This window comes from Martes martes, assembly GCF_963455335.1.
Source record: "Martes martes genome assembly, chromosome: 6".
NCBI lineage: Eukaryota > Metazoa > Chordata > Mammalia > Carnivora > Mustelidae > Martes > Martes martes.
Genome location: NC_137893.1, coordinates 128,144,971 through 128,171,099, shown reverse-complemented (window position 1 = coordinate 128,171,099; position 26,129 = coordinate 128,144,971). Strand labels below are relative to the sequence as shown.

General features: G+C 39.7%; 1 protein-coding gene across 1 annotated transcript in view; it reads right to left on the bottom strand.

Moving 5' to 3' along the window:
* Positions 1-26,129, bottom strand: part of FARS2 (phenylalanyl-tRNA synthetase 2, mitochondrial) — a gene marked incomplete at its 3' end in the record, with an annotated part of 365,988 nt that overhangs the window by 322,164 nt on the left and 17,695 nt on the right. The window contains exon 3 of the mRNA XM_080805960.1: positions 8,846-9,005. Coding sequence (XP_080662086.1) covers positions 8,846-9,005 — 160 coding nt within the window. The remainder of the gene's footprint in view (positions 1-8,845; positions 9,006-26,129) is intronic.

Genomic DNA, 26,129 nt, shown 5'->3' with positions numbered 1-26,129 from the left:
ACACCCAGTCACCTGATCATTCTTAGTGCAACAGACAAGCTTCTCCTCTAACAGAAGGGAAGGTGAGATGGGAGTGCTCTGGCATCACTGAGAAAGAGACCTGCAGTGAGCTGACCGGGAATAAGCAGGAAGAGTTGATCTGGGTTTCAATTCAAGGTTAGGTCTTTATCAAGAAAGCAGAGAAAGTCAAGGGTTGCAAAGGAACTAGAGCGGTTGATAACAGAGTTTAGATAACTAGACTGGTGTTGATTATCCATTTCCTGACAGAGCTAGAGTTACAAGAGAGGCCAGAGGAGAAGTGAAAGTAATGAAGCAAGAATTTGAGCTTCTATGAACCTAAAAGGTAGAGAAGGAACTTTCACTCTCCCATAAATCTTAACGTTTTCCTGGCTGCCTATATATCAACCAACTACAAGCAGAAACACTAAGTAACAGGTGTAGTTCCTGGCACGTTAGTCATCTTGATTACAGTATCCCTAAAATTTTAAGTACTTTTTTCACTGTACCTCAAGGCCCAATAATTTTATTTCATTTACATAAAACCCCACACAATTTCAACATCCTATTTATCTAGAGTAGGGAACCTGTTCCCTAGCCCCTGCCCAATCATCACAGATGTGTGGACTTTTCTAGGCTCCTTAAAAATATTCCAGCTCAGTTCAATCATGGCTATCTCAAAATTTCTCCCAACAGGTTTCCTTGTACCAATTCCTTTGGCCAGAAATGTCAACTCTAATATAAATGTTCTCCATTTACCAGACATCTAAAAAAAACTGTCTTAGGTCTCTCTCCACCTGATTCTAGGTGATATCATATTTCCTCTGAACACCCCTAGTGGATACAACACAAGGTACTCCATATCCCCATTTCATAGCTAGTGATCTCAAGACTCATAGAAGTTGACCATGTCAGCCAGTTTTTATTATAAGTGCAGCCTACTTGGAAAACATCCAGGCCCCAGTCAGCACAGGCAACTCAGCACTGGCCAAAGGCAACAAGTGCCTTGCTACTTTACTTCCTAGGAGTACTCTGAGAAACACAACCCTTTCCATATCAGACACAAGACAGCCCAAACAAGCAGATTTAAAAATCACTAAAGTAATATGCTTAAAATTTTTTTAAATTTGGGTGCCTGGGTGGCTCAGTCATTAAGCATCTGCCTTCGGCTCAGATCACGATCCCAGCGTCCTAGGATCAAGGCCCACATTGGGCTCCCTGCTTGGTGGGAAGCCTGCTTTTCCCTCTCCCACTACCCCTGCTTATGCTCCTTCTCTCTCTCTCTGTCTTTCTGACAAATAAATAAATAAGTAATCTTTTTAAAAAAATTTTTAATTTGATTCAGTTTTAGGAACAAAGTAGAATTAACAACTATAAACACAATTATTATTCTCAACTATTTTCACTTAATTTATATTAACAAGTATTGATAGAAAAAAAAATGTGAAAAGATACGCATTACCATTACCAACGGATTTACTCTTGACCAGGACAACATTCACAATACAGAGCCCTAGAATATTTCTGTTGGATGGCACCATATGTAGGCTGGGTTGATAAGAAGGTTATTTTGGAGATACCAACAACTACGGAGGAAGAAGGTGACAACAGTTTGGGGCAGAAGGCGCAGTCAATGAGCTGCAATCAGGCCCAACAAAGCCTTAACCTCATCACAGCTCTGGAATTTAGCCCATCAAAACTGCCCCATAGCAGGGTCATTGCATTTTGTGGCCTGATATCATGGTGGCATGGTAGGGTGGTGGGTCAAATGCTGGCCCCTTATATTTCTGCCACAACCAGTCTTCAGATGTGGGCAGCCCTGGGAAAGCCATGCCCATGAGCAAGGAGGGAACCCCCAGTTGAGGCAATTCCCAAAGGAACCGAGAGCTGGAAGCCTTCTGCACTCCCAACAGCCAGGGTCCTTGCAGAGAATCCTGGGACATGCACCTCAATAGCCATCACAGGTCTTTTTTATTTGAAACAAAAGGTAGGAGACCTGACATGCCCACGGCAACATATCTAGTCAACAGCAGAGGATGACAGTCCGTTTCTCCATCAGATTAGTTCATCTAAACTGTGCTATGAGGACAATGCCTTCTAAATGGAAAGTCCAGTGTTTAGCAAGACTATGCCAAAGAAGGGCTGTAAATCCTGAAGGACAGAAAGTGAAACTAAAATGTTAGAAATCTTAAACCCCAACCTTAGTTGCTCTGAAAGAAATGATCTGCCAAATATGATTTAAAATATTGGGGAAACAATTTAGAAACGTTAAAAATGACAGCGAATGCCACAAGCATGAAAACAGTCTAAAGGGTTATTTTATTTCTAATTCTAAACTGGTAACCTCGCTCAGCCTTAGGATGCTGGCACAATTGAAATGTTAGCAGAAAATAATAAACCTGCTTTGGAGAGGCAGGGGAAAAAAAAACCCCGAAACTAAAGCAGCTGTAATAACAACAAATTGCCACAAGGAAACAGTGTGTTCTGATTTTTAATTTTGCTTTTCAAGAACAAAGGAAGATGATACTAATAACAACAACATCAAAAAAGTGGAAAGCAGGCTTAGACCATAAAAACAAATATAAAATGAATCGCTGCATAATTGTGAGCCCTGCTGAGGCAGTCACTGCTCATCGGCTAAGTAAAGAAAGACTGAATATGAAGTTTTAAATGATCTTTGGTATTTAAAATGTGACCGTGTATGATGCAGCAAAGAGGGCTTTCTACCCCAGCTAGCTATAGGAGTAGGAGTATGCGGAGAGTCACAAGAGAATGCCTAGGGAGACACCCAGTTTTGTTTTTGTTTTTGTTTTTGTCTTGACATCATGGCTTTTGTAGACCTCACAGTCTCTGAAATATTACTGAAATGATTACTTTCAATCTTTTCAAAAGAGCTAACCTCTAACCTAGGCTCAGAAATCAGACCAATGGGGTGAAAACTGGCCTCAAATACTTCCCGACTGTGTGATCACGGCACTACATTGTTCTGTGTGGAGGTTCCCTTGTTTAAAAAAAAAAAAAAAAAAAAGTGGAGATTATAATCACAGATGCAGGTCGAAACAAAACAATCGGTGTGCAGCCTTTGACACTGTTAAATGTCTAACCTCTAGCACTGTCATTATCATAATTAAAGCTATTATTAATCTAAATGACACCCAGATTGTTTGTACCTGGACAGGTCTGCTCAGAAACTAGCACCCCCGCCCCCCAAAAAAGAGTTAAATGATCCTCTGAAATGCCTGAAGTAGGAACATGGCACTTCTGTTCCGAGTGCAGAAGAAACAGTCAAGAGTCTTGCAGGAGTTGTTAAGATTCAGGGTGAACTGTAGGAGACCACATGGCACCTGTTTCCTATGATCCACAGCCCCTTGCCCTTGTAGTTCATAAGATGGACCTGGGTTTGACTCACCTTCCCACCCTGCTTAGCATCCAACCTGAGAAGCATCTTAGCAGATGGTCTATACATGCAAACACACCTGGGGACAAGCTCACACACCCCTCCTGGCGACAGCTCCCCTGTCAATACACATAGCAAAGATATGCCGGGGTTAGGCAAGGATGTGTCTTAAAGGATTTTCAGGGTATTTGGCTACCGTGTGAATGGGGTTAAAAATAATCTCATGGCTGGAAGGAAAGAAAAAATAAAAGGCTTTTTATCACAGATAGACTTTAGTGCACTGAACAACATGTATTCTCCAAGCTAGTTGGTTTCTCACTTCAATGCCATTCCACAACTCTGCAACTCTGCCTCACAAACAAAAAGTGAATTCAAAGATTTATAAAAGAGTGACTCTGATCTGTAATGAAATCTGAAACCTAAAAGTCCAGGCTAATAGCATTTTAAAAATAAAGCAAATGTTTGTCTGAAATAGAGAAGCTGCAACTTCACGGCTCTTTCAAAAGTTAAGATTCTCAATTCTTGGCCAAGAGCATGCCCATTATGTAAGTTAGGCACCACAGTCAGAGAAATCATATGCTGTAGAAATGTTTTTTTATAAGGAAAACTCTCGCTACCTGGAAACCGTCACCTCAAGGCATGATTTTGAATGCTATTCAAATACAAATATTAAAAATAATCACATAAAGGAAATCCAGCACCAGATTCAGTAAAATAATCCTCAAGGCCCCTGGGAAGGTTTTATAATCTATATAAGGTCTAGAACATTGTTTTCTTTTTAAAATATTTGCTGGTGCTCAGAGAGGACATGAAGGTGACCAGCGACACCCATTTGACTGCTGTGCCAGCCTGGTAGAGAGCCACATCTCATATCCTTAGACAAAATAAAGACAAATCAACCATAACTATTGTTCCTTGTGTTATATTTCTTCACAAGCTCTCTGTTTTTATTGCCGTGTCCTCATTTTTCTTCCCTTTTTTTCATATTTACTTGTTTATTTAACATTTTCTCCTTACGAAGCACCTTCCACATATGTTATCTCATTTTATTCTCACGGGAAACAAGTATTATTACCTTGGCTTTTAAAAGTTCAAAGAAAACTGAGGCTTAAAGCACTAATTGACCTGTTAAAGATTCCAAAGTAGAGAAAAGAGAACTTTAATTTTTCTGATTGCACACCACCATCTCTCAGTGGACATGATATTTTTTTTCTGTTGACCATTTCCTTCCTTTCTCTTCTGTTCTTTATTCCTTAATGCTGTACTGCTGTGTGCTTATTCTCAACGACTAGTGTCAGCTGACATCCTCCAACGAGGAACCCATCCTGGGGCACATGTCAAATCTCAGAGGAGGTGCCTTGCCTCTGTACTCTCATAACACTTCGTGTTTCCCTGTCTCTCACAGGGATTCAAGATTCATGGCTCCTTGAAAACAAGAGATTATGTCTCACTTATTCAATATTGTGATGCCTGCAATGTGCCAGAAATCCGATAGTGCTTCCTGCTCTGAAAACTAAAAACCCACCCCCAAAGAGAGTTTAGATGAACACACAGAAGAGGCAGCTCCTCTGGGACTCAGCATGAGCACCAGGAAATGTTCCTGGTTGGTGGACATCGGAGTTGACACTAGAGGATAAATAAGAATTACTGAGTTGGGGGGAAAAATAATAAAGAATTATCCAGTTGAAGGGTAAAGGGCCTGGGAGAACTAAACCAGGTGACAGGAGAAGAAAAGAATGAAAAATAACCATGTAGGAGAAACACAAATACTAAGCATTTAAGGAAGGAGGCTCCCTGCCTGTTCAGAACCACTCACTTATCTAACGAGGCAGCAGTTTCTAAACCTCACCAATTGCAAATCATCTGATGATAGAAATGTGTTGCAAAGGGGTGCCTGGGTGGCTCAGTCGTTAAGCATCTGCCTTCGGCTCAGGTCATGATCTCAGGGTCCTGGGATCAAGTCCCGCACTGGGCTCCTTGCTCAACGGGGACCCTGCTTCTCACTCTCCCACTCCCCTAGCTTGTGTTCCCTCTCTCACTGTGTCTCTCTCGGTCAAATAAATAAACAAAATCTTAAAAAAAAAGAAAAAAGAAAAAGAAATATGTTGCAAGGCATAAATGAAGAGGGCTCTAAAGACAATTCTTTCCATGGTTTGACAATGGGAAAATTCAGATGGTCCTGAATCTCTTTATAAAGCTACTGGAGAAGGAACATTATCTCTCCATCCAGTGCTACCATCCCTTCTACCCTAACCTGCCTTGAAAATGGCCTGATCAACACATGAATCTCCCTGCTTTCCAGTGTTAAATGATAATAGTACTGCTGGAAATATCACAGATCCTTTCTTATATCATGAAGGTAAAGAAAAGCTGGCTGTAATAGGATTTTCCTACCAGCAATCTCTATCTGAAACCTGTTTTACTATTATAATACATCATTTTAATACAAAATATTTCATACCAAGAGACAGAAATAGAAAATAGCCAACATCCATGCACCCACCATTCAGTTTTATGAAATCATAACATTTTATCATATTTAACTTCATTTCTTTTTAATTTTCATAAAACACTATGAACACACTGGGAAGCCTGATTTGTACCTCCTTCCTAATAACATTTTCTTCCTCTGGGAAAAAGACACTAGCAGGAAGTTGATGTGCTCCTTTTAAAAATACAGGAATATATTGGGACGCCTGGGTGGCTCAGTTGGTTAAGCGGCTGCCTTCGGCTCAGGTCATGATCCCAGAGTCCTGGGATCAAGTCCCTCATCGGGCTCCTTGCTCAGCAGGGAGCCTGCTTCTCCCTCTGCCTCTGCCTGCCTCTCTGTCTGCCTGTACTCACTCTCTCTGACAAATAAATAAATAAAATCTTTAAAAAAAAAAAGAATAAATAAAAAAATAAAAATACAGGAATATAAAGAATATATAGGATTATTTAGCGGTTTCTTAAATATTATATTAGCAATGCATTAATACAGCAGTTGAGATGCTCTAATAAGCCTTGCTAAAACAAGGCGGCGGAGGCTTAATGAATTAGAACAAGAAACTTTGTAAATACAGTTTGAATTCACACATAAGTAGGAAATCTGGAGGTACAAAAAAATAGACATAAATAAAGAGTAGTAGGTGACTATCTAAGTTCCAGCTGGGGGAATGATAACTGAGAGGCCTACATAAGGCCAACACTGTGTATTTCATCCTATTTTTCTGTATCTTTGTCAATACTTATAAATGTTAGGTATATAGGTTTTTACATATGAAATATAATAATTGATAACTCATGGTGGTTTTCATTTTCTTTTCCCTTGTTACTAATAAGGGTGAACATTTTTTCTTAAGTACATTAGTCATTCTAGCTACACTATTTGTCATCTTCACCAAATGTTCACCCATTTCTCTCTTAGGTTGATTTTCACTTATTTATTTGGAGGTGTTCTTTATATATGCTGAATGCTTCTTTGACATTCCACTATACTCCTATTAGAATGTCTAAAATTAAAATGATTGACCACGGGCCCCAGGTGACTCACTCATTTATGTGTCTAACTCTTGATTTTGGCTCAGGTCATGAACTCACAGTCATGAGATCAAGCCCTGCCTCAGGCTCCACACTGGGCATGGAGCCTGCTTAAGATTCTCTCTGCCTCTTCCTCTGCCCCTCCTCATCTCTCTCTCTCTCAAAAAATAAATAAATAAAAATAAAATAAAATGATTGAACTTAACAAGTGTTGAAGATGTAGAGCAACTGCAATTTTCATACACTATTGGAAGGAATATAAAATGGTACAACCACATCAGAAAATAGTTAAGTGGTTTCTTTGAAAGTTAAAATACAACTACCATATGGTGTAGCCATTCCACTCCTAGGTATTCACCAAAGAAAAATAAAAGCATGTGTCCTTACAAGGATTTGTGCACGAATGTGCATAGCTTTACTTATAATAGCAAAACGCTAGAAATGATCCATATGTCTACCAATGAGTAGATGAATAAACAAACATGAATGGGTAGACGAATAAACAAACTATGGAATGGAATACCACAGAGCAATAAAAAGAAACTACCTACTGATATACACTGCAACACGGATGGATCTTAAAATAATTATAGTAAGCGAAACAAGCCAAGCCCCTCCCCCCAAAATAGGGTACATATCATAGAATTCCATTTACGAAAATCTAGAAGGTGTGAACTAATCAATAGTGACAGAAAGTAGATCACTGATGGCCTGGGATAAAGAGATGTAAAGAAGAACAGGAAGGAGAGTTCACCAAGGAACAGGAGGAAAATACTGTGGGTGATAGACCTGGTCATTATCTTGATTCTGCTGGTCGTTTCACAGGTGCATAGATATGTCAAAACTCATAAAAGTGTGTACGTATGTTCAGTTTACTGAATGTCAACTTAGCAGCTTGTACATTTTAAATATGTATAGCTTATTTTGTATCAATTATAACTCAGTAAAGCTGTTCCTTAAAAAATTTTGTAAGAATAATAAGAGACTAAAAGAGAATCCTAACCATGCTAGGCTTCTGTCTTCTAAACATTTTTAAAATACAGGTCATGACTGGGGATGCCAGGATGGTTCAGTCGGTTAAGCGTCTGCCTTTAGAACAGATCATGATCCCAGGGTTCTGGGATCAAGCCTGACATTGGGCTCCCTGCCCAGGGGAGAGACTGCTTCTCCCTCTCCCTCTGCCTGCCAACTCCCCTGATTGTGTTCTCTTTCTCTCCCTCTCTCTCTCTCGCTATCTCTCTTTCTGTCAAATAAATAAATCAAATCTTCAAAAAAATAAAATAAGTTAAAAAATAAAACACAGGTCATGATTTTTTAAAAAAAATCCCCTAGCCTTCTCTTTACATCTTTCTAAAAATAAGCAAAATATTGTCTCAAGTAAATTAGAAATAGTGAAGTGGGTGGGAGGCATTACAGACAAAAAAATCATCCTGGAGATATAAGAGAGAGTAAATGACTAAAGTGAGAATCCAGGTCTTAAAAAGATTGTTCTTCCTCCAGGAAATTCTCTGTTAATTCGTTTGTATTGATAGCAGTAATCAGTATGCCAACATGCAAAAGTTTCCACTGGGCCAACTCACATGGGTGAGAATCTTGCCCTATCCATTCAAGTCTGACCTAATGATAATATAGTAATAAAATAATACTAATCAGCCTGTAGACTTTCTCCCCACTGATCTTAATCCATTATCATTCTTATCAAAGGTTGTAATCATTTTTCTTTCTCAAGCTAATTTCATTTTCATGTCCTCCTGCTCCTCAAGTGAAATGAACTAGCAAATCTGTAAGTTCTACCTCACGGAGGACCAAAACCACTAAATCACAACGTGGACCAAAAAAATCTAGGCACACCTAGCCTTAATGATTTCAGAAAGATGTTATTTGTTAAATATTTAAGCCCCCAAAGAAAGGCAAAGGCATTTGAGTACCTACCGTCTCCAAAAATATGTGATACAAGCCTAGTAAGTGTTTGCTTAAGGTCAAACTCGATGAGCTTCATGGCTTCCATGGTGTGTGTCTCTTGTTTACAGGCAGAGCGAGAACTCTGTTCAAAGAGCTGTAGGCTTTCTCCATCCTTTATGCCAGCAAATAACTGTAAACCAAGAGGAATAATATGCATAAATAAAAATAGTATCCAGGCCAGCCTACATGAAAAAACAAGGTATGGGAATAAATTCCATTAAGACTTCTAGTCAATGAATATACTGAAAATCACATTCATTTAGTCTGTACTAGCACTGTGCTACATGTAATGGAGAGTCCTTAGAGAATTAAAAGACACTGTTCTGATCTTTTCTCATCTCTTTTTACTTTGGCTTAACTTATAGGCACTTCCTCAAAAGAGACATTAACCTCAATGCTAGTGCAAATACCAGTGAATCAGGCTTTCAGACTCTAAAATTATATTCCTGACCATCCTACAGAGTCCTTATAGTGTGACCTGAGATACATAAGAAGGTATAATAAGAATTATATTCTGTAAAGTCCATGAAGGCAGGAAGCACTCTGGACGTTGCTTAACCTTGTTATTTCCAAAGCCCAGGACAGGACCTGAGACAGATTTTTGCCATTCACTGTCTGGATGAACACAGACCAAGTGTTATGTTAGGTAAGTTTCCGGTAACAATTTATAAAATAGAAATAATAACACTAAATTAAGAGACTTGTGATAATTAAATATGAAAAGCATAGCACATTGCACTAAATAAATTTTTATTATCACCACAATCATCATTATTAATCCCATCTGTTATTAGTCATAAGCTATTTACCTCTAAAATAAAGTGTCCCCATCTTTAACAACAAAGTAGATCTTCACCTGCTAGGAGAGGACTCAAGATGGAGAACTGAGCCAATGAATCTATCATTCTTTCCATTGAATGCCCCATGAAATAATTTTTTTAATGTTTTTATAAAAAAAAATGAGTCAATGGCTGTTTCTAGTAATATTGGGCTAAATAATTAGAACAAAATGACCTCATAAATCTACTAAAATATACAAAAATTCTTAAAAGCATAGAAGTAACACAATAGAGAGGAATTACTTAAAAGTGTACAACCATGCACAAAACCAGAAAAAAGAAAAAAAAAAAAAAAAGCCCAGCATAAGCCAGAGAGAAACACTGAGAATATTTACATATCCAATGTATCATCTGAAAAGCTGAACACTGGTTGTGACAGTTTACCATGGCAAGTGAGGCTCAAGTGAAAGTCCACAGTGTCTGACCAAATAGGGTTATCAAATAAACATCCCCATCCCTAAAGGACTTACCCCATGATAAGGATGAATACAATATTCTTGTACAGACTTACAGTTAGGGGTCACATTACCTGGGCAAGAGAGAGAATCTCAGACTGTGAAAATGGACTAAGGCAATCACAAACTGGTAATTCCTCTAAGTGCCCAGCAAAATCAAGCCAAAATCTTCTCAGAAAAAGATTCTACCATCCTAGAACTCAAATTAGCCCAATGAGAACTGAAGACAATGCAGCTGCCAAAGTCTATGTCTTTCAACACCTATTCTAAAAGTAACCAAGAACAAAAAGAGAAAATAAGATTATTAAATACCATACCCTCATCATGGCACAGACAGTGCCCACATTTTAAAATGACTGCACATAAAAAGCAAAGAAGGAAGGAAGGAAGGGGGGGAGGAAGTGAGTGAATCAGGCAAGCTAAATAAATCCCAGAGAAAAGGAACTATTATATTCCCATCCCACTTTTTACCTCTGAGGTAAGCCAGGGCAAGCTAAGAAAAATTGAAGGAAAGAGTGGAAAAGGGGAACTAGTGAAGTATTAAAGTTGATCTAAAATCACCACCAGAAAAAGTGACCGTAAGTGTGAAAATCCTACAAGTATTCTAGGAGATGTGACTAGGGACCACAAGGCAGGGACAGCGTGACAAATTAAAAGTGACAGTCAGTCCTCAAAAGGCATCCTTATAATGGAAGAGAAAAAGACAAAAATAATGAAAGACATGTCTTGGCAACTGGGTGGGCCAGAGTAAAGAAGCAAAAGAGAAAACCTGGAGCTCCATAAAATAAAGCAACCTAAAAACTTAGAGGATTTAAAAAATCATCCCTTCCCCACCTCACCAAAAACATCCCCCCCCCCCAAAAAAAATTCCACTGAAGACTCTGCACTTTGCTGCACTAACAGAAGAGGGCACCAGACAACTACAAATTCTTCTGAACAACCAGAAACCCACAATAAGTAACAGAGAAAATGAAACAAAGCCAGAGTTATTACTGCCACCCCCAAAATCAGAAAGCCATTCTATATAGCTCAACTGATACAAATCTAAGCCTTTTCCCCTTCTCTTCAAAAAGAAAGTCAAGAAGCAAGAGCAGAAGAAGGTAACATAATACTTCAAAACTAAACTAAATACACTAAAACAAGCATTTGATGGCATAAAGAACTGCTTGAGTCAGAAACTCAAAATTTAATAACAAAATGTATGGAAAATAGGAAGAAATGAAAAGAGAGTTGATTGAACTCAAGACGGAAAGAGAAGAAAATTATCTCGGAATGGAAGTCTAAGCTATAAAGTACACAGGAAAGAACAGCCTCAGTGAAGACTTAATCAGGGCATTAAAGAAAAGCAGAAAGACAACCAAGAAAGGAACAATGAAGTGAAGAAAGAAGAGTCAGAGAGAAAGTGGTAGAAATGGAAGCCATGCAAAGAAGGAATAACATGTGTATAATTGCAAGTCCCTGAAAGAGGAGAAACAGAACACAAGACCAGAACTATTCTGTACTAGATAAAACAAGTACTTGAGGAAATGTACCTGGGAGGACAAAACACAAGACATATCCTGGTAAACACTATCAGATCTCAAAGATGAAGAGAAAAAATCCCCCAGGCCTCCAGGCAAAATGATCAAATAACTTAGAAGGGCAAAGAAACTAGACTAGCATCAGATTCTTCAAAAAACATACAAAACAGGGCAACAATGGAACCACATTTGCAAACAATTCAATAATAATAAATTTTTTTAAAAAGAAAGGTAAAGTTATGAACCAAGAATTTTATACCCAGCAACACAGGCTTTTGCACTATTGAAAAAGTTGTAAACACACAAGAATATGGTAATCTCATAGTTATGAGGCTTTTTTTGAAGAATTCACTAAAGCATAAACTTTACTCAAGCAAAATATAACTGGGAAATATTCAACCAAAAAAATCCACCACATTAATGATGAATTACACATTAATGCACAAAACTATAGACTTGAGACTAAAACAAAGCAGAAATAATGGAAGAAAAGGGAGAGGGCACCAAGTGGTGGCAAGTGGAATATACCAATTGGTTACTGTATACATGACAGGTAATAGTTAAAGACCACCTTTCAAACTAACTAGTAAGTTAAGTAAGAAAACAGTGAAATGAGAGCATTTAAAAAGATGTAAATATAAAAGTTATCATTAAAACAAAAATATGAACCTTTCTGAAAGGTAAAAAAAATTAATTCAAAAGCAAAAAACAAAACAAAATATATCTGGTGGAGAAAAAAATAAGCTGAATATAAAATAATACATAACTACACAATATTTTTTAAAAGATTTATTTATTTGACAGAAAGAGACACAGCAAGAGGGAACACAAGCAGGGGGAGTGGGAGAGGGAGAAAAAGGCTTCGCACTGAGCAGGAAGCCCAACTTGGGGCTCCATCCCAGGACCTTGGGATCATGCCCTGAGCCAAAGGCAGACGCTCAATGACTGAGCCACCCAGGTGCCCCGAGTCTTGTTTTCTTCTATCCATTTAGCCATTCTATGTCTTTTGATTGAAAGATTTACATTTACATTTAAAATAATCATTGATAGGTATGGACTTATTACCATTTTGTTAGTGGTTCTGTATTTCCTTTTTTCCTTTCTTTTACTCTTGCTCTCTTCCTTTGTGATTAGATGATTTTCTCTAGTGGTATATTTAGAATCCTTTCTCTTTATCTTTTGTATATCTACTGCAGGTTTTTGTTGTGTGGTTACCCAGAGGCTTACATAAAATGTAGGAGGGTTGTAACAAATTTATTTTAAGCTGATAACAACTTAAAAATATGAACACATTCTAAAGTTCTACATTTTTACTCCCCCCATTTATGTTTCTAATGTCATAATTTACATCTTTTTATCTTATGTATCCATTAACAAATTACTGTAGTTATAGGTATTACTACTTTTGTCCTTTAACCTTCATACTAGACTTAAGTGAGGAGCCCACCAACACTACAATATTATATTATTCTGAAATTAACTACATAATTAACTTTAACAGCGAGATTTATTTACTTTTTTTTTATGTTTCCCTGTTACTAATTAGCACCTTTTTATTTCAGCTTGAGGAAGTCCCTTTAACATTTATTTTAAAGCCAGTTTAGATGGCTTCAGCTTTTCTTACCTTTTCTTCAATTCTGAAGGACAGCTTCTTTTAGCTCCTCCAACACGATGAATTCCACTGCCCTGTGTTTAAGTTCACTAAAGTTCACTAATCCTTTCTTCTGCTTCATCTAGTCTGCTGTTGACCCCTCTGTTGAACTTCTGTGTGCAGTTACTATATTCTTCAGTTCTGTGATTTCTGTTCAATACTTTCCTATATTTTCTCTTTGTTGAAATTCTCACTTCATTTATGCATTGTTCTCCTAACTTTGTGAGCATCTTTATGACCATTACTTTGAACTCGTTCTCAGGTAATTGTTTATCTCTTATTTCATTAAGGTCTTTTTCTGAGGTTTTATCCTGTTTTTTTCATCTAGAACATATTCCTCTGTGTCTTCATTTTCCAAACTCTCTTGTTGGCTTCTGTGCATTAGATAAAAGAACTGTTTTTGGAGTGGCCTTGTGTAGAAAGTGAACCTTACCCTTCAACCCTGCCCCAGCTCTGGCTGTTTCTCAAATTTTTGTGATTTTCCAAGCAGGCTTCTTTGTTCTTCATGACTCTCAGTAGTCGAGGATGTTACAACACCTGTCACTGACCAAAAGGGGAGGATCTCAGTCATCTCAGATGATTAGAAGCCAGACTGTAAGGTTGCAACTCTCAAAGTATACAAATACACCTCTTTCAAGGGAAGACTGGGAGGTAGGAGGACAGCCAGCTAAGAATTGTTTCTTTCTTTGCTACTGTCCTGTTAAACCCATGACCACAAGCCCCACTGGCCACAAGAGACAGGCTACCAAATGATTGCTCTCTGGGTGGTAACCACAAAAACCAGAGCACCAGATGAAGATCACCCTCTTCAGAAGATGTAATATGGTTCCTGCACCACTCCAAATATCAAATATGGTTCCTGCACCATTCCAAATGTCAAAATGACTCCAAAGGCCAAAAAATTAATGAGCAATACAAGAAAGAATCCTTTTATACCACTGTTATTTAAGGACAATGAATGTATAAAATATTTTTTTAAAAACTGACTTTTGGGGACATCTGGGTGACTCAGTCCTTAAATGGCTGCTCAGGTTGTGATCCCAGGATCCTGGGACCGAGCCCCGCATCGGGCTCTCTGCTCAGCGGGGAGTCTGCTTTTCTCCTCCCTCAGCCTGCCTCTCTGACTACTTGTGTGCACCTTCTCTCTGTCAAATAAATAAATAAAATCTTTAAAAAATAAAAATAAATAAAGAATAAAAACTGACTTATGTATTAACAATACAAATATTTCAAAGTGACACTCGGAGGTAAAAACAAATGGTCCTGCTTCATGTCACGTACAAAAGGTACAACAAAAACAGCGTATTTCTCATCAATGCCATCCAATTAGATATTTCTTAATTGGATATTTAGGTTCTGTGTGAACAGTAATATCCATGTGGCTTTATTGTAACATTGTGTATACATGTATTATATTGGCTTTATGTTCCCCTCATTCTGGAACACCAATGTCATTACATTGTTACCAGGAACAAATGGAATCCTTTCTCTAATTTCCACTCAAACAAACAAGAGATACTTGATCATGTGGAAATTCAGAGCCTAAAGTCAGAGATGTAGTCCAATATAGTAACTTTCCTGGTATTCACCGGCCAAAACTAAGGGAAACAAAAGTTAAAGTAAATATTCTCTCAACCTAATAGAACACAAAGCTCAAGGACATCTCAGCAGTTGTGGTCCTTCCATAACACATTCAACAAATACGCTGTTGCACAGGTGAAAGATGAGCCCCATGACTGTTCTCTGGTGTTCCAAGATGACAGCCCCAGAGTGTGTGCTCACAAAGGAGGAAAGTGCCCTTCTCCAACTCTCATGTTCTTGTTGGTAATATTCATCATACCTCATACTTGTAAGGTGTATTATTATTTTTTAAAGAGCACTTTGTTCATCCATTCATTATCCCTTTCCATTTGTCATAAGAACCTCCCCACCATCACCCACAAATCCTCCCACTCCACTATGAACACTTTACACAGGTGGAATATGAATCTTTCAGAGTGTCTTGCCCAAGTTTTCACAGTTAGCATATCATAATTCTGGGAGTCTATTTGGGCACTAAAGGTTTCGATTAGTCACTGTGGCCAATCTAGTTTTAAAAGGTCAGTCAGAACACCGGTATGTCCATGCAGGTACAAAAAACATATCAAAAATGCTAGGGGAGGGAGGGTTGACATAATAATCTCAAAACCCACCAATGGTTCCCCAAAAGCAGCATATATTCTTTTAAGATTTACGGAAATATACAAGTAAACATATTATTTTAATAGTTATATATTAGTTTAATTGTCTACTAGAAAAATATGTCACTCCCATATCAAACCCATAACTTCAGAGATCGTAGAGTTCAGGACAATGCTAAGGAAAAGACTTTAAGACTACTTTTTAAAAATTATTAATATCTAATAGTATATACAAGACAGAAGTATAACCAAAAAATACATGTAACATACACTAATGACTCAAGTTTGGAAAACCCTCAAAGAAAGAAAGAAAAGCAGTAATTTGTAAGGCCATCTGCACAATACAACACAGAAGAATAAAACCATATGAACAAATCAGCTATTATTTCTAGAGTAAATATAATACTGGAACTGGAAGAAACTTTACAGATCAACAAAACCAACTCCAAATAAGAAAATGAAATCCAGAGACGGAAAGATCCACAGAAGCTAAGATCACTGAGCCAATTAGCCACCTCGCTGGGATTAAAACACTCAGCTTACCCCTGATTTCAGGGACCTTTAAGTGGCTGCATCTCTCTTAGCTTTATGTTCGAGTGATATCCACTGTTGATGAAATTAAACTTGATTTCCACTAACTGCACACAATAGGCTATGTCATTTGTTTTTCTACTAGGATTTCTTCTATTTCTCTGACATTTTCTTAAGTGTCCTTGCACAAACCCAAATGACCCAGAACACCAAATTCCACCACTACTGCAATTGCTTACAAAAGCCAGTGCAAGTTGTTCACAGATGAGAAAAGAATGAATGTGAGAAATTAATTCTAATCAGGCCAAAACTAAAAGTGGATTACAAAACCCAATTAAATTTAAAATTTAGAGAGTCAAAGGGATTTTTCAAAATGCTGCAGATTTTTAAACAGATATTTAAAAAGCAAATAAAAAAGCAAATGGTCAGAAGAATAATATATATCTACGTGAAATCGTAAGTGGCCACGTATACAGGGGGCTTGGATGATAGCAGGATGGAGTTATTCAGGACTGCTCTGCGGATGCTAAAGCAGTAGTTCTTCTATTCAGCCATGTACAGATATCCATTGGGGGCTCCTTGGTGGCTCAGTCAGTTAAGTGTCTGCCTTTACTTCAAGTCATAATCTCAGGATTCTGGGATGGAGCCCCACGTCAGACTCTCTGCTCAGCAGGGAGTCTGCTTCTCCCTCTATGCTTGCTCTCTCTCTCTCAAACAATGAAAATCTTTAAAAAAAATAAAAAGTATCCACTGATCATTGGTTTCGTCTATATAGCCTACCTTTCATAGTAATGCTAAATACCCACATGTCTCTGAGTTCCCGTGAAAGATAAAATGACCCTACAACAAATTTTGCTGCTGCTGCTGCTGCTTGCACTACCTACCAGTGGCTGTCAGTTCTGGATCATTCAGTGTATTTGCTGCCTTACTGCGTGCTTACCTTACTTACTCTGTGTCTCCACTGAATCCTCACAATCCTTATTATTGTCCCATTTCTCAGATAAGAAATCTGAGACTTAGAGAACTTAAGTCACTTCCCACTTACACAGTAAGTGGTGGAGTCTAAATTCAAACCAAAATCTGACTCACGGAACCATCTTCCAGTTTCCATGATAATTTCCAGGACGGTGTGTCTACTGTCATTTCTCTGTCCTCCGTGTAGCAAGAATCTACAGAGTCTGATAGATAGGGTTAGGAACTGAATATAAAATGGGAACAGATAGGAGCTGCCACAATTTCACGCACCAACACGGCTTTAGGCATCCTATATAAAACAGTGACGGTTTATTCTAATTAAATCATTATTAGTGCGTGAAGTCCAAGAAATTCTCTCAAAATATAATTAAGGTTTGCCTTTCAAATGCATGAATATGTGTAAGTGCATCCGTGTGGACAGATATTTGGGGAGCATTGCTTTGGAACCAAACGGAGGCTGCACAATGTTCTGCCTCATCGACGGGAAGGCCATGGGCGGCAGAGGCCACGTGCACTTCCAAAGGCAGCATCGAGCAGAAGGAGGTGGACATTCCTGTGGCACCTATTACGACACCCGAGCTTGATGCGGGTTACCACAACCCTAAAGGAAAGAACAGAACCAGATGAAAAGAGTGGTGGAAAGGTGGAACTGAAGGGCTTCGGCATTAACAAATAAAGGATCCTCACAGAGGTGAGAAAGCAGAAGAAATCAGGCTCAAATCTAAAAGTGGTTCAGAAAAAACCCTCCAGAAAGAAAAGGCATAGACTTATGATATTGTTGTGCACAGTATAACACTCCGAGAGATGAAACAGCATAGAAAATAATCCAAAAAAACCTTCGTTCAAGGAGCCCCTGGGGTGGCCGGGGGCTCACAAAGGCAAGGTCCCTCAAAGGCATCCAACGAGGACATGTTAGGCATGTGGGTTGCACGAGAGCTGTGCTTTTTGGCTTCCTCTTAAAGCTGAAGTAATTCCACCTTTCCTGCCGAAGTGTCAAGCCGAGACTGACCTCAGGGTCAAAGAAAAAATTAGGCTCGTTCTCTGAATAATCCAAACAAGCTAAGAAAGTACTGGAACATGAAACTGCATTAGGAGCATCAAGGCAACACTGAGAAAAATATATCTGACACAGATATAATATGTTCGAGTTACAAAGCACTTCTGCGCTGGAATATTAAAACAAGTATGATATGGTCATTTGAATAGCACTTGAAGTTTTGACAGCCAGTACACCCATCAGCCACCAATTCAGCTCATTCTAGGCTCCTAAGTCCACCTTTGCCTGAGGTCATAGAGTAAAAGTCTAAAGCCTTCAGGGACAGCATTCTTGCTCTGCACAAGAGCAAATGGCAGGCACAAGAAACACATACAAGTAGTGAACATATAACCCAAGATTGTGTTAATGGGAAAGTATTGCCAAGTGACACAACCAGATAAAACAGTTCCAGTAGAAAGGCTGAGAACGAGAGAGAAACAAGGATAAAGCTATGAATTCAGGCTATGCAGACCAGCACTTTCATAAAGAGGAAGAGGGTGGAAGTGAAAGGAGAAGGAAAAAGAGGAGAGAGGAGGCGGAGCCAGAAGAGAAGGAGGCGGAGAGGAGGAGGAGCTTTCGTATCTCCACGAGAGTGTCCAAAGGACATTTCACTCTGTGGACTTGCTGTTTCAGAAGGACATCATAAAACAGCTCTACAAGTTGACATTTTTTAAACGGTTTCATTTAGCTGTATGACTCTACTGGAAAGGATCTGACTCAAAAGATTACCAGATTAATTAGAGGAGGGCAGGGGAGTAAAAAAATAATAGCCTTGGAATAACAAGTAAAGAGAATTCTTTGGCAGTTGCGGGGGAGGGGATGGCAATAAAAACGGGGGGGGGGGGAGGGGAGAGAAAGTGAAAACCCAAAGGTGCCCACAGAATATGATAGTAATTAAATAGCTCTGCATGACAAAGAGGATTTCTTTCTGATGGATTTTGAACTTTCCTGGAGCTGGGAAGGGTGTTCTAGAGAACTAAGTTCTACACCAAGAATGGCTCAGAACACTACCTCTCCACTGACAACAGGAAAAGGGACCCGGAGAGGAAACAGGCTCATTCAGAAGTTTTCTGGAATGACTGCACTGCAGATTATGTGATACAAATGCTCTCCTCCTTCTTACAAAATCATCAGCAAATTCCATACCTTTCATAATGACTTTGTTATGATGGGCCTCTTAGAGGAACCTAGACAGGCTCCTAGTTCTGTGTTCTGCTGAGCAGGAGGTGAAAACAGAGAGCACATCAGTGAACACAGGCGTAACGTTGACCAGAGACTTTTTTTATTCCAAACTGTGTAGTTTCAAAACTACAGGCCAGTATAAAATCAGTGCCATCTATAGGCAAAGAGGATAGGGAACTGTTAACACTGGCGATGGTACACAATCTCTTCAACAACAACAAAAACCTCTCTTTGTTCTCCCTTATGAACCCAATTTTTAAAAGATTTTGGTCTAACAAGCTGTATTTACTTGATAATATTTTTAAAATTAAAGACACATAACTGATACCAGTTGATATTTATTTTTCTTTATAGACTTCTTCACCTCCTTAATTGTATGACTTTTCAAGGATCTAAAAAGTAGAGTTTTGTTTTTGTTTTTTATTAAGGAGAAAGAGAATAAGCATGGGGGAAAGGGAGAGGGAGTCTTAAGCACACTCCAGACTGAGGGCAGAGCCCCATGCAGGCTCAATCTCATGACCCTGAAATCACGACCTGAGCCGAAACCAGGAGTCAGATGCTTACCTGACTGCACCACTCAGATGCCTTAGAAGTAGGGTTTAAGATAAGACAACCCCAAAAACACAATAGAGAGAACACTCAAACTGTTTGTTCATCTCAAGTTTCTGAATTATCAGTAGACAAGTATTCCTCCCCCTGCCAAAGATAATTGAAAAGGCCACAGCAAGAAAGCTTGGAAATAAATAAAAATGAATATAGGTAATAATATATAAAAATAAGGCCACTACTCGTGACAAATATATAAGATGTCAATAACAGAGGAAACTGGGTATGGGGCACACAGAACTCTGTATAGTGTCTACAATTTTTCTATAAAACCTAGAAATATTCTAGGGACGCCTGGGTGGCTCAGTTGGTTAAGCGGCTGCCTTCAGTTCAGGTCATGATCCCAGTGTCCTGGGATCGAGTCCCACATCTGGTTCCTTGTTCAGCAGGGAGCCTGCTTCTCCCTCTGCCTCTGTCTGCCTGTGCCCACAAATAAATAAATAAAATATTTAATAATTAATTAATTAATTAATTAGTTAATTTAAAAAAAAAACCTAGAAATATTCTAAAACAAACAGCTTATTACAAAATTGAATACAGGGACCACAGACTCGACATTGGCATGCTAAAGTGAGACTAATGCCCAAACAGCAATATTCCAAACTGTTGCTGTGAAAGAAGACAAGCTACCACGATCTGTAACCAACTGAGGAGCAACAGGAAAGACTCCGTGTGACAGTGTAACCTCAGGAATTAATACCATCATCACAATGACCTGAACACAGCGGGTGCTCGTGCATGTCTCCTTAACTACCTGATGAATTTAGAACTGCCTCTATAGGCATGTGCTGAGTCAAGAACCGAAACTTGGAGAAAGTATTAGCTGTTCTCTCTAGTCAACTTCAGAAACTAATCAGGTATGTCACTCCTAGAAGGTGACTGTCTCACCTACACTACTTCTGCAGAGGGGCGGGGGGAATGACCTTTCCATCTTAACTGAAAAAGAGAAGTCATCAGAGAGGAAAGCCCTTCCATTCCCACTTACAAATGCATTTTCCTTGCAGTCAACCTTCAGTCCTTCATGTCCACCTCAGTTTAAAAAGAGAGAGAGAAAGAGGAAGGAAGGAAGAAAGGATGGATGGATGGAAGGAAGGAGAAGCGGGGGGAGGGGAGGGGAGGGGAGGGAAAGAGAAGGGAGGGAAAGGGAGGGCAGTAGAGTGGACTGGAGTGTCTTCCTCTGTCAGGCTTCAGGCCTTGCAGTGATCTGAACATATCTTAGCCCAATCACTCTCTGCCTCCTCAAAGTTCTTACTTAGAAATCATCCCACATCTCTTCTTCCTTTATTCTCTTTTTTGGCTCTTTCGTCTCAGGACAGATACTCAACTCCTCCCTTTAAACAGTCCACAAAAGACACGAAGCTCTCTCTCACCCCGTGTCATGCTACTACAAACAGCTCTCCTCTTCCCAAGTCAGCTGGTCACTCTTTCTTGGTCTTCTTCACAGCTTCCCTTTCCTACCTTTCCTATCACTAAATATTAGTGTTCCACAAGCCTCATTTTCAGCTTTGTACACTTCAGACTCTGCTTACGCTCCCCTAGATGACTGCAGCCAAACTCTTAGCAGCAACTACAGCCACAGATCGTAAATCTCCAACCTCCATCCAAGGCAACCATGCCAGGGCACAGACACATCCAAGCACCTGCCGACTGAACAATGCCATCTGCAAATCCTCCCCCCCAGACGTATTCCAAACTCAGCTAGCTCTCCTGACCCCAACCCCAAAATCTATTTCTCCTCCTGTCATCCCAAACTCTGGGAAAGGGACCAAGAAAGAAGATCAAATATTTTTACCTTTCCCTCACTTCCCCATATGCAGCCCCCAAATCCAGTAAATTCTACCTCCTTAACATCTTTCAAGTCCATTCTTTCTCGTCTGTTGTTTCTTTGGCTTGGCCCTCATTGGTTTTCTCTCAGATGGTTATAAATAATCTAACTAGTCCCCTCATGTCCAATGCTACCTACACTGCTCCATTCCATGGGATAACTAACCTGCAGACTTATTTTTCTAAAATGCCAACCTGATTACATCACTCTCATGCTTACAAGTTATTAAAGACTCCTTAGTACTTTTAAACTAAAGCCCAAATTCCAAAGTTACATAGAAGGCCCTCCAGGAAGCAGTTCATACCTCTCTCTAACTTTGTCTCTTATCACTTCCCCATGCTCCAGCCATCCCACAGTACATGTTTCTTCGTGCCTTCAAAGATGCTACTACCACAACCTGGGACAGACTCCCCTTCTCTGCCAGGATAACTTCAAATTTCTCTCGAAGATTCTCTGGTAAGCTTCCTATTATTACCCCAGGGATAAACATTTCCTTCTGTGCCTCGGCCATATCTCTTCCACTGTGCTAACTGTGTTGAGTTTCGAGTTTATCTATCTGTCTCCTTCACCAAGCCATGGGCAAAAGGAACAGCACTTAGTCAGGACCATAGTTTACAAACGATCCTGTTTCTGAAGTGGTTCCTAAGAACATATGGCATCCAAACACAAAGGCATTCCATATCCAACTGAGCTCAATGAAAACCTGTCACAAAGCAGATCGTCTCTGAGCCCGAGGGACTAGCCAGTCACCTGGAGAGTGACAGATAAAGCCTGTAATTCTGATGAATACAGCCTCATATATTTGGCAGGCCCACTGCTCATTAATTCTTGATTCGCAGGCAGGGAAATAAGTAAGAATCGCTTCTAAAAAGAAGCACGTTCGCATATCTTACCGTAGGAACTCCCAAGCCCTCATTCCCCCTGAATGCAGCAAGCAAATTCAATTACGTTATTCAAATCCAACTAAAGCATTTCAGCAAATATTAAGTATTCAAATCACTTTGGAGGAAGGATTGGGATGTCTTAGTGCGATGAACAGACAGACATATTAAAGGGATAGCAGACTCATCCAAGTGGATTTCAGCCGCTAATTTCCACAGTTTTTAATTTCTTTAAACAACGGGGCCCAAAGTGAAATCTTCTACTGCTCATCATTTGGGAAGACTTGGGTTTGAAAGGGCCCAGTTAAATACAACTCTGTCCTGGGGTCTCTGTGGGAAGTCCACTCCTGTGTTAGCTAATTGATGCTGAAGCAGTTTTGTCATTCCCTAGACTTTCTGTAATGCACCACAAGCCAATTAATCAAGTTACAGGGATTAGCACAGGGGAGGGAATGGGCATTAAAGCTCTGCACTGCAAAAGCAGACCTTATTTTCTCTCCCTACTGCTTATCTCCTTTCCTCTCCTTGCTATGGAACTTTGTGCCAGTGGAGTAATGGGAAGAGATTTGAAACAGTCAGTGCTCTGCGGTGAAAGATGCTACAAAAATACACGGGTAGTTGAAAAGCAACCTCTGCCAGGCAGTTGAACAAAATATTGGCTGTCGAGGGGGTTCTACAAAACGAGAAGCTCCAGTTTCAAATGCTTTCCCAGGGAATCCCCCCACACTAGACTTTCGTTTGCAGACTCAAACAGGTCCCCACTGAACAACACAATCGTTCCAAATCTCCCCTATCTGAAGTCTCCATGCGAGAAAACTCGAGTTCAATGTATCACAGAGACGATTCACTTCCTTGCTTAGTGACAAAACGCATGTTCTCAGGAAGCCAGGGTCAGGAAATCCCCAAAACAGCAAGGAGGCACCCACATGACTCTGCACAGCTGTTTTCCGCGCATGCGCAGACTCAGTGCTCTGCAGCAACGGCCGTGGAGCATCATTAGTGCCTCCTATCCCCGCCAGCACCCCCACCTCCCGCTCCCCAGGGACACCGCCAAAGGCTTCTGGCTATTGCGGAAATCTGGTCAGCTTTTTTGCCTGCCTGTATTAACTCTAGCATATCGTGACAAGTCAATTTTTCAGCACTTTTCTTCTCTGAGGGGGTTCTCCTAGGGGTACCAGTGGGAAAAGGAAATAGATTAATATTCTGCCAAGCTCTAGCCTATAGAGAGAAAACATCAGAAACTTCAATCCATCAAAGCAAGGAAATTACGTGAAGCTGTACACAAACTACATAAGAGATTAAATGTTTGGACGTGTGGAGGCAAAAAGCAACAATGGCAACCATAAAAAACAGTCTGCCCTGGTAACAGCTGGTTCTCGTGACGACCCTCATGTAAAGGAGAAGAAAACGTCATCCATTCTGCTGCCACCTTGAACATGGTGATCTCTCGTCCTCCTCTTCCTAGGTCATAATGACAATAAAAACGAGTGAAAGAGGTTCCGTTTCCTTTTTCAGGTGGCTCAACAGCTCATTCATGATGCCGGTGGGTGAAATATAACAGGACCACAGCCCCATCTAAATTCTATCACCTACTCTAAAGGAAGATGACAGGAGACATATTACTAATCAGTCAACAGAAAAGATAGTGGCTTTAAGAGAGAGAGAGAAGAAAAGTAAAGAAAAGTAAAAGTAGATCAGATCTAAAAAGAGGGACCCAGAGGTACCTGATTCATGTTGACTTACAGCTGGATCTACACTTAACCAACACTAAAAGGCAGACATCTACTTTTATGATAATGTAAGGGGACAGGTGGGTGGTGACCATTTGCCAGGCACGTCCCACTTGTCAGAAATCATGCTAAGTTCTTTAATGCCAACTCAGGAATTGTAGCTGTGTTAGTTAAAGAAACTGAGATTCAAAGACGTTAAGCCACTTATCAAAGGTCACCAGACAGTAGGTTGCAGAGCATGGATTTGACTCCCTTCACACCAGCTCAAAAGCAGGTGATACTTCGAGAAAAACAAGCACTGCTACCAAAAACATTTGCCATCTATGAGGCCAAGACCCAGAGATGAGCTCCAACAACCCAAAAGTTCAAGACATCTATTCAGTCCTCAAGGGTGAAAAATGCAAAATTTCATACTTTCACACTTTTATCTAGAAATAAAGGTTATTTACTAGTAACTGACTAAGTTGTTTACTAGAAGTTACTAAAATGTGGCATCCACAGAATAAAATTAGGGACTGAGGAGAACTGACTAGGGACTTTCAGCATGCCACTACAAACCCTGGCTGCCCAAGAAGAGTGTGATGGTCAATTTTATGTGTCCACTTGACTGGGTCACAGAGTGCCCACATATTTGGTTGACCACGATTTCCGGATATGTCTATGAGAGTGTTTATAGATGAGATTAACATCAGAATCTGTAGGCTGAGTAAAGCAGATTGCACTCTCTAATGTGACTGGGATCATCCAATCTGTTGAAGGCCAGAATTAAAAAAAGGCTGAGTTACAATTAATTTTTCCCTGTGCCTGACTGTCTTTGAGGCAGAATGACAGTAGTCTTCTCCTGTCTCTGGACTTATGAATTTGAACTGGAACTTATACCACTGGCTTTCCTGCTTCTCATGCCTTTGGACTCAGACTGGAACTAGGTCACTGGCTCTCTGTGGTCTGACTTCTCAGCCTCCATAATCACGTAAGCCACTTCCTTGCAATAAATCACTTTATATAAAACACACACACACACACACACACACACACCCTAGGGTTCTGTTTCCAGATAGTACTAACATAAAAGGACAATGCCAAAAAGCTCTTATAGCCCTGGAATACATCTGAAAAGTCAAAATCTCCACAATTCACTGAGGAGACCATTAGTTAATCTATAGTGGTATCCTAGGTAGGCTGTAGATTTCAAACACTGGTAGAGCTTTTGAACAATGAATCACTGTTAGTCCTATCACTACGGGTATATGTATTGTGGATTAGTTGACTAATGCTATAATATATATTGATGCATGATGGAATCAAAATCTAACATCTAGGTTTTAAAATTATATTTGGCATTTTGGTTCAAATAAGAATCCTTTATACCACTATTCCCAAGGCAGACAGATACATTTTCTACATGGTCCCATCATCAAATTCCCTAAGAAATGACACGTCATTGCTATCCCAAGTTTTTGCACAGAAAAAGGTAACAGAGTTGGGACAACTGAACTGAGGGTCCTTCCCCTTTCTAAGAGTCCATCTTCTCAAAATATTAGAAACATCACCTGGATGATAAGGTGACCCCAAATCCCTTTGAAATGGCCTCTCACTTATAATTCTTACAGTGAGAAAATTATTCTTTCCATTTGTGTAATGTAAACCCTTCTCTATTTTGCTGTAAGCCTAGGTCATTAACCTTAAATGATACATACAATGATTATTCAAACCCCAAAACACGCCAGGCCTCCAAGCGTCACCTTTTACTGGATGTGTGCTAAGATCTGCTCCCTACAAGACCCATGCCACCCAACTCTGTACCTGAGTCCAATCTCAAGGTAGCTCTCTACCTTACAAGCTT